Source organism: Paramisgurnus dabryanus, chromosome 12 (genome assembly GCF_030506205.2).
Source record: "Paramisgurnus dabryanus chromosome 12, PD_genome_1.1, whole genome shotgun sequence".
In the NCBI taxonomy this organism is placed as follows: domain Eukaryota; kingdom Metazoa; phylum Chordata; class Actinopteri; order Cypriniformes; family Cobitidae; genus Paramisgurnus; species Paramisgurnus dabryanus.
Window position 1 is genome coordinate 14,103,277 of NC_133348.1, and position 13,422 is coordinate 14,116,698.

The 13,422-nt window shown below is 39.4% G+C and overlaps 1 protein-coding gene across 2 annotated transcripts; it reads right to left on the reverse strand.

Moving 5' to 3' along the window:
* Nucleotides 1-1,886: 1,886 nt before the first annotated feature.
* mycn (MYCN proto-oncogene, bHLH transcription factor) lies at nt 1,887-7,580 on the reverse strand. 2 transcript variants are annotated; one of them, XM_065256753.2, is made up of 3 exons: nt 7,455-7,580; nt 6,475-7,119; nt 1,887-3,614 (listed from the first exon to the last, which is right to left on the reverse strand). In XM_065256753.2, the coding sequence occupies exons 2-3, from the start codon at nt 7,112-7,114 to the stop codon at nt 2,893-2,895; spliced, it is 1,362 nt and encodes a 453-aa protein (XP_065112825.1). In that variant the 5' UTR covers nt 7,115-7,119; nt 7,455-7,580; the 3' UTR covers nt 1,887-2,892. The 2 variants fall into 2 exon arrangements, with proteins under 2 accessions (XP_065112825.1, XP_065112826.1); XM_065256754.2 differs by lacking the exon at nt 7,455-7,580 and having other exon boundaries at nt 6,475-7,121.
* Between the last annotated feature and the right edge of the window lie 5,842 nt (nt 7,581-13,422).

Consider the following 13,422-nt stretch of genomic DNA (forward strand, 5'->3'; position numbering starts at 1 on the left):
AACCCATCCAGGATGATACAAGACCCATACCTTTACATTATGGTTAAGATTGATTTCCTTTCTTATTTAAACGTATTTCCAATGCATTCTATTATCTCCTCTAAAATTATTAATGAGATGATATTCACGTATTTAACTAACAATATGTGTTGAAATTAAAACTTTCTTGTCATCTCTGTTGCCTATAACACATTAATTAAAGTCATAAAGAGCTGTTTTTACCAAGTTTATTGTGGTACGACATTAAGGCTATGGACATGCAGTATCAGAGAAAAAAGGGTTAATGTTTTAGAGGGAGAGAAAAGATTAACTGAGAATAAAGTAAAAAAAAAGACATTTTAAATATAATTTTAAAACATGACACTTGTATCTATACAAAAGTCTAATGTAAGATTTTCTTAATAAAACAAAATAAGCTTTAAACAGTAAGTTTTGGGTTGTGCCTTTGCCCGACCAGCTCTATCAGTTTCCACATGCTGGTGTGTTATTGTCTTATCCCATGGCTTTGTTATTGTTTTTTCTATAACCAGTCAGGATAAGCCATCAGCCAGATGGCACAGTGGGATCTCCCATGGTTACCTCATCCTGAGGACCAAACATCGCACACAAACACATGTACACACATTGTGAGCAAAAACACAGACTGTTATGTAACCGATCATACAGTAGGCTATGTCTAGACCTTGTGGTCTACACCCGTAGGTTTCCCGAGTGTCTTATTTTCTCCCTCTCTCTCTTTCTTTTCCTTAGTTTGCCAGACTTTGTTTTACTGTATAGTAGCAGCAGCAAATTTTTGTGTGTGTTTATTTTGGACCGATCTAAATCGCTCATTGTGTCACGCTTGTGGGCGGGGCTTAAACTTGGCAGGCCACGGTCATTTCTCAGACCATGTGACTTGAAGTTAGTAAACAAAAACCCTCTCCTCGGTCCAGCAGGATATAGACGCGGGTCATGATGCCTTTCGCACAAAAGGCGCAAGCACACACGTACACACACGCATGCACAAACCGAATAAAAACACTCGCACTTGAAGTCTGCCACGCTGCAGCTGCTCCAGTTTCCATGGTAACTTGCCGAACAATGAGGTAAGAAGCTGCGAGGGCGAGCCTGAGTGTATGCCCGCACGCTTTTATATCCACTCTTACTGAGAAACACTGTGTGTGTGTGTGTGTGTGTGGCAGCGTTTGTTTTGTTTTTTTGTGTGTATGTGTGTGTGTGCGCGCCTAAAAGTGCATGTGGAAGTACACTGATGATTTTTGAATCAACTCTGTGTTGTTTTTGTCGGCTTTGACAAGCAGATCTTTATAGCAGCAGATGGGGAGAGAAAACCTTGGCAAATGATAAACAGGAAAAAGAGACACAAAAGAAAGTCGAAAATATATAAATACACGAGGCTTATAGCAAACTATAGACAAACAATCTGAATATTTGTGTCTATTGATATTAAACTTGCATGACTCATTATTTAAACAGTGTATTAATAATACCAATTATTTTAAATAAATGCAGAACAAACTGTTCAAAGTAGTACAAAACACTGATGGCTGTGAAAAGTTATGAGAATCACGCTGTCCGTTTTATGTTTCGGAAAGGAAACACTAGAGACTTAAGCTATTCTTTATCTTTTAAATAAGTGACATTGAGTTATTTTTTTGTGAAATTTACAGTTTTTCCTTTAAAGATGTAACTTACCTTTGAAAGTCATGAGAGATATTTTAAAGCTGAATATTAGCACTCACAAAGGTGTTTCAAGCATGCCTGACATTCAGTTTAATGTTTTATCTTACTAGCTGTCATACACTAAATACCTGACAGGACTCACACACACATACAGACTACACAGTGATAAAGAAGCACTCATCCTTTGACAACAAGCTCTTTTGTTTTCAAAATGTCTATTTATTTTTCAAAATGAGGTATTTCAAAGTGCTGTGAGTTGCAGCACTAAAATGTACATTATAGAAAAGGAGAAAAAACAATTTTTAGTGATTGACCCAGTTCTATGAACCCAATACTTACAAATATATAAACAAAGAAAGAGAAAGACAGCAAAGAATAAACGTCTTATAAATGGAGATAGAAAAGGAATTTTCTGTACAAAAGAAATGAAGGTAAGAAAGAGATAAAAACAAGATAAAGTGATATCTACTCGGAACTCATTTTCATACGAAAATATAAGTATCAGATTTAGTATGTATCAGAAGCACACTAAAGCATATATGTAGGAATTAGTAAAGCATGTCATAACAAAGAGATTATAATACCGAAGAAACAAAACAATGTGTCCTTTTATATTACAAAAATCCTCAAAAATTGAGGTCTTACAGTACTTGTTAAAGGTACAGTATATAAACTTCCAGTCTAGTTATTGGCAGCTTTTGTCATCTTTATAAAAATCGAAAGACAACATCGTATACAAAAACAAGGCAAACTGAGTGTATGTTTCTTTATCAAGTCTATTTACAAAAGTGTCCGACATCAAGGTGCGTAGAGGTACATCCATGAGATTCAGCACCAGTGAGGGTGGTGTGAAAGATTATAGCCATTTGAAAAAAAAGACTCTGTCAGTCATTATTGTCTGTTTTGAAGGAAGAGAGTAAATGCAAAGTCCATCAACCATATATTTGTATATTAAAGAATAGCTCTGTTTATAAAGATACCTGTCGTGTTTTCTCATTATTGAGGGGAATATGTAGAATAAAGTAAAATTTTCATCACATTCGCTCCCTTCCCTCAATGTTTCTTTATCGTGCGATTGGGGTGACAAAGTAAACCTGAAACATTCTTGACGTCAAAAAATGTGCAAAAAAAGTGTCAGCAGTGAGTGTCCCTTGAATTTACGCCAGGCGCTTAGCCAGAGGGGTTAGCCATTCGACCGTTAGCTATGAGCCGTTAGCGCGTCCTGGTGTGATCAAGCCTGCGAAGGAGCTGTTGTCGTCGGGCCTGCAATTTGTCTTTCTCCTGCTGGAGTTTCCGCTCCTGTGCCTCCAGGGAGCAGACGTACTCCGTGGCCTTTTTCAGGATGACTACCTTAGCCGCCTTGTCGTTGTGAGCCAGCTCGGGCACCTGGTCACGCAAAGTGAGGAAGCTTGAGCGCAGGTCGTTCCGACGCTGGCGTTCCAGGATGTTGTGGTTGCGCCGTCGTTCGCTGTCCTCCGAATCCGAGCCTCGTGGGCTGCTGGTGTCGCTCTTTCTGATCCGATGACCTGGCGCTGCGGTAGTGGGGGAGTTTGGGGAAGAGTTTTGGTTTCTGCCAGTGCGTAGATTGTTAGTGCTGTTGTCGATTCTGAGTTTCTTGCTAGGGGGAGCGATAGGTACGTCTTGCGGGTCAGGGGACGGGGCTGCGTAGTTGTGCTGTTGCTGGTGGATGGAGGCCGCCGCTGTCCTCTTCAAAATTAACTCCTGTGGAGCTTTGCTCACCCCTGTGCCGGATCGCCCTCCTGCGGACACCTGAGAGTTAGAAACGGACAGGCCAGTGTTGCTTATCCTGCTGGTGTTTGAACGCCTTTTCTCCACTGTGACAACATCAATCTCCTCTTCATCTTCGTCGTCGTCGTCATCCTCATCTTCATCGTCATCAGCATCATCAACATCATCATCATCTTCATCATCATCTAGAAAAAAGATAGAGATTTAAGTCAACATGTTTGTTATGCATTCCTTTGTTAACGTGTGCATGTGAAAGAACTGCAAATATGATGAACAAGATTTCTTAAAGGGGTCATGACATATAATTAATACATCCTGCATCCTTATCAATAACGAAAGCATTTATGTTATCGCTCCCCGGAAAAAAACGAATAAAAATGGCTGGATTAGTGACGTACATATATATTAATTTTCATATGACCTGCCTGCTCCAGGTCTGCAGCCTCCCCCTTCTCTGCACCAGAGAAAGACACAGCACATCATCGTATCTTTGGCTCCGCCCACCCGCGTTCAGTGACTGAACTTCTGTCAGAGCAGCGACTCTAAGGGATCTAAAGGAGTAGTTGTTTACAATCATGATAAGATTGTAATAACAGTAAGATTGCTGTGGAAACGAGCCTCTTTGCAGGGTTTCTGAAAGATCCTGACGTCAGAGATAAATAGTTGGTGCCAGTAAGTGCATTATTTAGGGTGCAATTCTCTGTTTAAAAGAGTAAAAATGTTGCGATGTTTCTACACACTCGCTGAGAATGATGTATGTGCGTGCTAGTGATTAATTAATATGCTTCGTTTAGTGGTAAAGCTTTTAGCATTGTGCTAGCGTTGAAACTGCGTAGTAGCAACAGCATGTAGGCTGTCAATCATAAAAGTGAAACACAAATCAAGACTGTTGGAAAAAGGTCATAAATTACTTACATTTGTATGTTTTTTTTGTCAAAACTTTTTGAAGATAATTAAATAATAAAAGAAATATGTCACTCATGACCCCTTTAAAAAAAAGCATGTTTTCATATGGGTGTGTGCTTGGGTGTCTTTGTGTGGGCAGAGGAAACAATTGTTCAATGCTGGTTTTCACAGAGGCAATTTTGATGTCAAACACATCTATACACAAACTGTCAAACACCGAAGAGCTGGATTTTAACCAGACTCGACCACCTCAGGTTTTACTGTCTCCTCACTGACACAAACCCTCTATTTATAGCGTCTAATGAGGGGGTTAGTGAGAGTCTCTCACCATGTCATATTTTTAAACAAAAGTTGTCGGCTGTCAAGTTAGACATTTTCTCTGAGCCTTTAAAACTGGTGACACATTTCAAGTTAAGCTTAGATGGCAAGGCGGCCTCAGTGTGACGCCTGAGAGCTATGTTTATGAGATAATGGACGTGATTATCAGCCAAGCCACACATGAAGAGTGTTTGGCATTTACTAGAGCCCAGTCTCTCACTTCAAAAGCTCGCCACATGAAACCGTCTGCCCGCGTTATGGAGACCAAACGGTGCAATTTGGTTTCCAACAAAACGCAGACGCGCAGCGTTACTTTCAGTTCATTCGATTTTTTTTTTGCCGCGAAAGGGTATAATAGCACTGGCGGGAAAAACTAGCCAGGTTGTAATCGCGTGGTCCGATTATTCGCGGGCTTTGGCGCGTAACACTGATCTGGTGGGGTCTTAAGCCGATGCCCTGGAAACGCGCCAAGAGGACAGCTGGAGGAAAGGCTGCGCTTGTTCAAAGCCGTCACTCTGTAAAGAGAGACGACCAATCCTCTATTTTTTTCTTTCCTCTTTCTTCTTCTCCCTGGAAGATGCTCAGCCTGCCAAGCTCAACCCATCGGGCAGAGAGGGGCGGGAAGAACGCACGCGCAAACACACGCACGCGCAGGGATCCTCCTTTATCGCGCAGTGGTGCCCAGTGCCAGCTCTCTTTTCTTTCACCCACGTGTGATTGTCGTTTTGGATTTGCATGTGAAACGAGCCTTCGTTTTGAAGGGAAGCGACTTATTGGGGGTACTGATTTAGGGGCTTGCCTTTTATGCACCAAGAGAATAGTGCCAAACATCTGAGCCCATCTTAATTTGGATACGCAAAGTTGACCACTTTTTAGTGTTCAGTACTTGTAAGACAATTCACGACTTAATTACAAAATCCTAATTTAGGCTTAGTTTTATATCTAAAGCTTGATTTAATAGAGGAAATTTGAGGATGTTTTGTCGTATGGGTCAATGCATTAAATCACTGCTGTATTAGATTATTAACTAAGAGCAATCGAGCCAAATGGCTGAACATCATGGATAATATCAAATATTACCGCCATCTGCTGGGTATGCAAACCCAGTATTACATAAACTCTACATCACCGCCCACTTACTACTGTTACGGCTGCGGATCTGTGTGCGCGCGCGCGCTCGTGTGTGACCGACGGTCTGGAATGTCACACACTAATCCGATTCAGTGCCTGTCATATGATCTTCAACAATTACCCCAATGACCACTTATAAACTAGGCCAAATTGTTGACTGCCAAAGCATACAGCTATTTAGCATGATAATAACTATTAGCATTTAATACTACTACTACTAATAATAATAATAATTAATAAACATATGAACACATTCAAATGCTGAGTTATTTCAACCCATGGTTGGATAAAATATAGACAAACCCAGAAGTTGATTTTAAATAAACCTAAAATGTATTTGACCCAACAAAGGGTTGAAACAACCCAGCATTTTTAAAAGGTAGAATACATTTATAATAAAAAAATCTTTGAATATGATATTAAAAATTAATTATTATTCATTCATAACTTAAATATATAATTAGGATTTACGACTACTTACAGTCAATGCACAAAGAAATTTACTTTACGTACAGACAATGCACAAAGAAATAATTTGTAAAAAAAGTCAGAAATAGTACTATTGCTACTAAGTCATGCAAAGGTCATGGGTTGAAACCTGATAAAACGTATAACTTGAATAGTTGGATAAAAGCGTCTGCCAAATGCATACTTGTAAATGTTAATAACTTGCATGTAAGCATCACTCACCAGAGTCGCTCGGAGCCTCATCCGCACTGACTGACTCCAAGTCCTGCGTCCTCAGTTGTGGCACACTTTGGCTGCTGATGCTCCCGTTTCTTTTGTTGACGGGATAAGGGAAAACCACAGTAGGGTCCACACACTCCGGTATAGAGTGGCTCTCCTCCGGCGCCTTGACTATGGCGACTTTACTGACTTCAGCAGGAACAGAGACGGCTTTCCCGAGTTTCTCATTCACCACCCGCTCCAGTTTCTCCCGTGCGGAGAAGCCACTCCACATGCAGTCCTGAATGATGATGGAATTGTCCGTAGCATCCAAAACGGAGCCGAAGAGGTCTCCGTCTGACGCCCCCCAAATGTCGTCCTCCGGTAAGAGCAGTAGTTCGGAAGCCCAGTCCAAGGGGTCAGTTAATCCAAACTCCATCAACGAGCAATCCCCAGCCATCGCACCCAGATCCCCCGGCTCCCCCGGTAGCGCTGCCCGGCTCGGGGAGAGAGGAGGAGTGGGCAACAACTCGAATTTCTTCCAGATGTCCTCACCGGGCGGCGCGGCGTCTGGTCTGCAGAAGTAAAAGTCATCCTCGTCCGGGTAGAAACACGGCTGCAAAGAGTCAAACTCCAAATCGGAGTTCATGCTTTTGGCTGGCATTCCCCCTGTTGAAGAACCCAACAGAAATGTGTTAAAACATAATCAGCTTCTTAAACACTGTTGATATGTGTGGCAAATATATAGCATTACAATAGGCTTTTTATTAATGACTCGTATGTCTTTGAAGTGTCCTTTTATTGTCCACACTTTTTGTGTTCAATAACTCACTTTTAAATAAACTTTGGACTGGCTTGCAAGAGATACAAAGTCTTTCAATCAAATGGATGTGTGATAAATCTCCTTATTCTTAATGCAGTAGATGCATTTAACTACAGGTAAAACCAAATCATGAAATAGGCTACACGAGTGCCCTAGGTTGTTAACACTCTCTGTGTCTTACCTCAGTGTGTGTGTGTTTTCTTGCCCCTTCTTGGTCGCAGTCACTGTGCCCCCGTTTGGAGTCGCACATCTACCGCGGCGACTGAAGACTGTTGTGCGCCTTTGTGATTCAGCCTGTAAAGTATTATTCTCTCTGTTCGCTTTGCGCTTAGGATAGACACTGGCCACGCCCACCGATGGGCGGGGCGCCGGGCGAGATATTTGCATTGCGGGGCATTTGCTGTGAGATCTGCTTTGGAGACATCCACTTTGTCTCTTTTATAATGTTTATTTGACGATATCGAGGAGAGCAGAGATGAATTAATGACTGGAATGTAGTAGATGATTGAAAATCGTTCAGCTTTGTGATATATATTATGTTTTTTTTTATGTTGTGTAATTTGGTGATTTGGGAAACTCATTTTTAAACTACTAATGCAGTTACACGAGCGTGTAAGATAAGATAAACTGAGTGGTGAATGAATAAGAGCGAGTCAGCATCATCCCATTGTTCACGGTTAGCTCAGTGATGTAACGGACGATTCGCAGTGTTGACTCATGCGCGCCGCCATGTGGACACGAGGTCCACTGCACCTTCTGGTATCTGACTGGCAAACCAAGGAGAGCACTTATTGTGTGAGTTAGTCACAAAGAAAGCCTATCATTAAATAACCTTTTTATAGGCCCTTTAATAGCTTTAAAATTGAAACAGCAAAACAAGTCAGAAATAAATTATACAATAAATACAGCAAAAATATTAACCCTATGATACATAAAAAACTGGCAAAAAAATTATATTCTATTCTATTCAAATTATTACATCACCAAACACAAAGCAGTTTATGTTATTTTAACTTTAAAACAAGAATATAATAATAATTCATCTTAAAAAAAAATCCCAAAAATGTTTTTTGAGATAATTATAGAACTACAATCAAAAGTGCATTGCAATAGAAAATAATACGGGTGATTCTCACGGAATTCAGATTTAGAATTTTTTAAAAGCCCTTGAAGCCAATATTTTTTTTACATATAAGATTAAAGTCTGAACGTACTATAACCATTATTTTTAGCGGATTTAACAATATTTCCTATAGAAATATTACTTTTTTTTAGATTATCATTATCAAAAATGATCATTACCGCAACATATTACATTAAATATATGCATTTACAAACTCATGTTTCGGTAATGGGAACTAAAAAGTTGTCTAGGTACTATGACAAACAAAATTTCAACTTTTATCTGGAGAGAAAAAAATAAGAACTGCTTACCTGGTAGCCATTTTGAGTGTCACAGTCAATTATGTCCCTTCCAACAAATTTTTTGTTTGAAAATGTTAGTTCCTTGAGGGCTTAAACAATAATTGAAAATTGTTGCGGAGGATGAGAAAATTGGTCTTGGACACATTTATATTTCTTATTATTGTCACTACATTTACCAGTGATCACCAAATACCACATGTTTCTTTACTGTAAATGTTTATAGGATAACATGCACTGAAGCTTTCTATTTTTTAGATTTTTTTATTATAAATATTTCCATGTCAAAGAACCCAAATCCAGTCATGGACACGTTGCGGTAATGAAAATTTCCCCTTAAATGTGGAAAAACAACAAAATTGGTTTGTATGATGTCATTTGAAATCATGTGCAAAATATGCTTCTTATTTTGATACTCTTGCTTTGCTTTTACTTTTTTTATCAAAATGTTTAATGACACCTCATAAGTCTAATTTCGCGAGAATCACCCAAACGTGTTTCACATTTACTTGGTTTTGAATTTATGCTGCCAAATAAAATATGTCATTATGGACATTCATATAAATCCACGGTAAAAGGTCAATGATAATCACCTATAATGAATTGAGTGTAACACTACACCATAAAGGGTTAACATTTGCTTTGGTGGCCAAAATCTGCCACAGGGTATAACATAAAAAATCTAATAATTGCATAGCCATTAAATAATGAAAAAGAATGTACTGACAATGTGATTTAACTGTGTTAATACCCATCCCATGAGTATAATATTAAGGATTATAATACTGGAATTTAAATGTGGAAATTCACAAAATGTTTATGTTTAAGACTTTTTGAAGGGGTGTTAGAAGTCAACATACAAAAGCAAGGACTTAGGATTCAACAGTGCCCCGTGTGACAACATGCCCCATCTCGTCATAATAAGTTCTGCACAGCTTTGCATCCCTGGCGAATACAGTTTGCTGTGGGAACACAGCAAGAGGAAGATATGGACCATAAGAGTAGATGTGGGATTTAAACAGCTCCTCCAAAGCTCAATTTCTGTGACCTCAGCTCAGGAAGAACTTCCTGTGTGAATGTGAGGGGGAGTGGGAAGCCGAACATTTTGTTGCGTGGTTCTGTAAGGCTGCGTTGGATTAGTCTGTGCTTTAAGTACAGTGGTCTCTGAACACTTTTATGCAAATGTTGCATTAATTAAAACCCTATTAACCCATGTTACATCAGATTTAAGATTCAAGACAAACTACAACTTTTGCAATTACTTAAAAAAACAAACAAAAATATTTGGCTCATTTTTGGCTTTTTTGTTGTATGCCCCCAAAACATCAGCTTGTCAAAACAAAAGCACCAGGGCTTAAGCGCCAGGCCTACATATTTGATTGAGATGCCTAAAAGAGAGGGAGAGAGGCATTGTGTATTCATGCAGTGCTGTCTCATGTTTTCCTCTCTTACTGATGCAGTGGGTGGAGTAGAGTTTGGATGGTTAAGCAATTGGGCCAGTTTGGATAAAACATTCATATTTAGAGAAAATACAAAGCAAAGCATAAAGCCTCAATAACAACACTGCATGAGACAATGAGCGCACACAGGCCAGAACTTCAATAGGACACACGATCGAATCGGAAGTCAGGTCCATGCGTCTGCTCCTCTACTGTGGTATGCACAAGTTTACAAAAAGTGTCACTGCAAGTGCCCAGTCTAATCTATTGCCTATTGCTATTTAGGTAAATGCATCCAGCAGAAAAAACAAAGATGGTTTTGCATGTAGTTTATGATCTTGGATATCTCTCTCTCTCTCTCCGACCAAGCAATGATTTTCTTCAAATACAAAAAACTTTCTCATGAGGACATTGAGAATCTCTCACAGATCTCTCTTTTGTCTCGACACACACCGAACGCCAGTAGACTTTGCTTTGGTTTGGAGCCCCACCTTTAATCACTAGACCTGTCAATCATAGCAGATTCCACAGTGGCACATCTCCTTAACAAATGACAGACAAATTTAACTTTGTTTCTGTTCAGCAGAATTCAATTAGTAACCTCCAACCTTCCTTCCTCTCCCCCACACACCAAACCCCTTTAAAGTGCCTTCCCCATACCCTACAACTCCACATACCTGCAAGGAAGGTTACTTCACTCCTAAAGTGAGACGAGGTGAAGGGGATATGTTTTGTACCACCATAGTTTTGATAGACCTGCATAGTCAACGTAGTGAAACCTTTCTTTGGCATCCTATCCTTCATCATTTTTTGTAACTTACTGTACTGTTTGACAAAGTTGTGCATTTGAGTTGGCTGGATGCGGTACAAGTACTAACAGAATTTAGTCCAACGTCTTAAAATCCTTTTTTGTGTTTGTGCATAAGGTTAAAAATAGCAATGACATACTGTTACATGTTGAATTCATAACCTTTATTTACAAATCACAGATTTGTGATTTGAAATCCGACCCTCTGCCTCTTTCTTCTCTCTGGGCATCTGTATACGTATGCACGCTTGTGGGGGTGTGTCTTTCTTTACAGTGTTTATGTTACTACATATGGTGTATGCTTTTGTTTGATTTCCCCTCTGGTTAAAGTAGACAGAGATAAAAGATAGCGCTATAGAAAACTGAAGCCCTTCTCAGTGTAAAGGGAAATTCCACAAAGCCGACTGAAATAGTAACCAGAATCTTCGCTTTACATCTCTGACAGTCTTTCCTGCCTTCGCCACAGCAGCCGCTCTAAGTCCTACATCTGTTACATTACTAAAAGACCCAAAATACAGGCTTTCTGGAACCAAATGTTAAGATATGTGAATTAAACTAAACCACATTTCTTTCTTTCATTCTGCTGTAACATTAAAAATCTGGCAAATGCATACAGTTTGCAACACTGTTGTGTTCTCTTTTGAAGCTCTACAGGAGACACATGAGATTAAGGTCTTTCTCTCAGGATAAAAATCTTTCATCTTACCCGTCAAATCCTTCAAGTAATTGTCCAAACAGTGTCTGAGAACAGACAAGCGTGTAACCTAACCCTCTACAGTGGAGGACCAGGCCGGTTCTTCTGTTGGTATTTCCAAAGGTCACAGTGCCTTACATTTGAAACTAGCCATAAAGGCTGCAGGTAGATGTGATGGGCGTGTGATTGAGCGTGAAAACCTTCATTGGTCGGCTTGAAGTGTGTTTGGTATTTCACACTGTATTACACGCTTTGAAAATGATTTATTACTGCAGAGACCTGTTGGAACAGAAATTTTCTTCCCAGATGAGACTTTGATGGACCTTCAGCTGGTTTATTTGGGTTGATTCAAAAGAAACAATTACATTACAGTTAGCATTTGGCAGATGCTTCTATCCATACTGTTATCAGTATGTGTGTTTTTTGCATCAAACCGACTTTTTGCTAACGCACCAACAGAGCGACATGCTCTCAGAAAAAAGAAAGGTACAAACGTTGTCACTGGGGCAGGACCTTTTTAAAAGGTACACCTTTGTACCTAAAAGGTGCATATTTGTACCTCAAAGATTCATATTTTTTACTAAAATGGTACATATAAGGACCCTTTTATAACGTCCCAGTGATAACTTTTTTACCTAGTATAGGTAAATATACTAGTTTACTAGTTCACATTCATTTAAACTGTAGTAAATGCAAAAAATATACAGTAGGGGAAAGCGGGGCACAACCTAACGCTTTTTGGTTTTGGCTCAATCATTCAAAAAATACAACCCCAAATCAGAAAAAGTTGGGACACTGTAGAAATTGTGAGTAAAAAAGGAATGGAATAATTTACTTATCTCATAAACTTATATTTGATTTACAATAGAATATAAATAACAAATCAAATGTTGAAAGTGAAACATTTTGAAATGTCATGCAAAATATTGGCTCATTTTGAATTTCATGAGAGCTACACATTCCAAAAAAAGGTGGGAAAGGTAGCAATAAGAGGCCGGAAAAGTTAAATGTACATATAAGGAACAGCTTAAGGACTAATTTGCAACTTATTAGGTCAATTGGCAACATGATTGGGTATAAAAGAGCCTCACAGAGTGGCAGTGTCTCTTAGAAGTCAAGATGGGCACAGAATCACAAATTCCCCAAATGCTGCAGCGAAAAATAGTTTTCTGAGTTTCTCATAGAAAAATTGCAAAGAGTTTGAAGTTATCATCATCTACAGTGCATAATATCATCCAAAGATTCAGAGAATCTGGAACAATCTCTGTGCGTAAGGGTCAAGGCCGGAAAACCATACTTGATGCCCGTGATCTTCGGGCTCTTAGATGGCACTGCATCACATACAGGAATGCTACTGTAATGGAAATCATAACATGGGCTCTGGAATACTTCCAGAAAACATTGTCAGTGAACACAATCCACTGTCATTCGCCGTTGCCAGCTAAAACTCTATAGGTCAAAAAAAGCAGCCATATCTAAACATGATCCAGAAGCACAGGCGTTTTCTCTGGGCCAAGGCTCATTTAAAATGGACTTTGACAAAGTGGAAAACTGTTCTGTGGTCCAACAAATTAAAATATGAAGTTCTTTTTGGAAAACTGGGACGCCATTTCATCCGGAATAAAGAGGACAATGACAACCCAAGTTGTTATTAGCACTCATTTCAGAAACCTGCATCTCTGATGGTTTGGGGTGGCATGAGTGCGTGTGGCATGGGCAGCTTACACATCTGGAAAGGCACCATCAATGCTGAAAAGTTTATCCAAGTTTTAAAGCAACAAATGCT

Excerpts from the sequence above, each read along its gene's own strand:
- mycn (XM_065256753.2), bottom strand. The coding sequence starts at position 7,114 with ATGCCAGCCAAAAGCATGAACTCCGATTTGGAGTTTGACTCTTTGCAG. Across the intron at positions 3,615-6,474 it reads TGAGGCTCCGAGCGACTCTG|ATGATGATGAAGATGATGAT; the intron begins GTGAGTGATGCT and ends TCTTTTTTCTAG.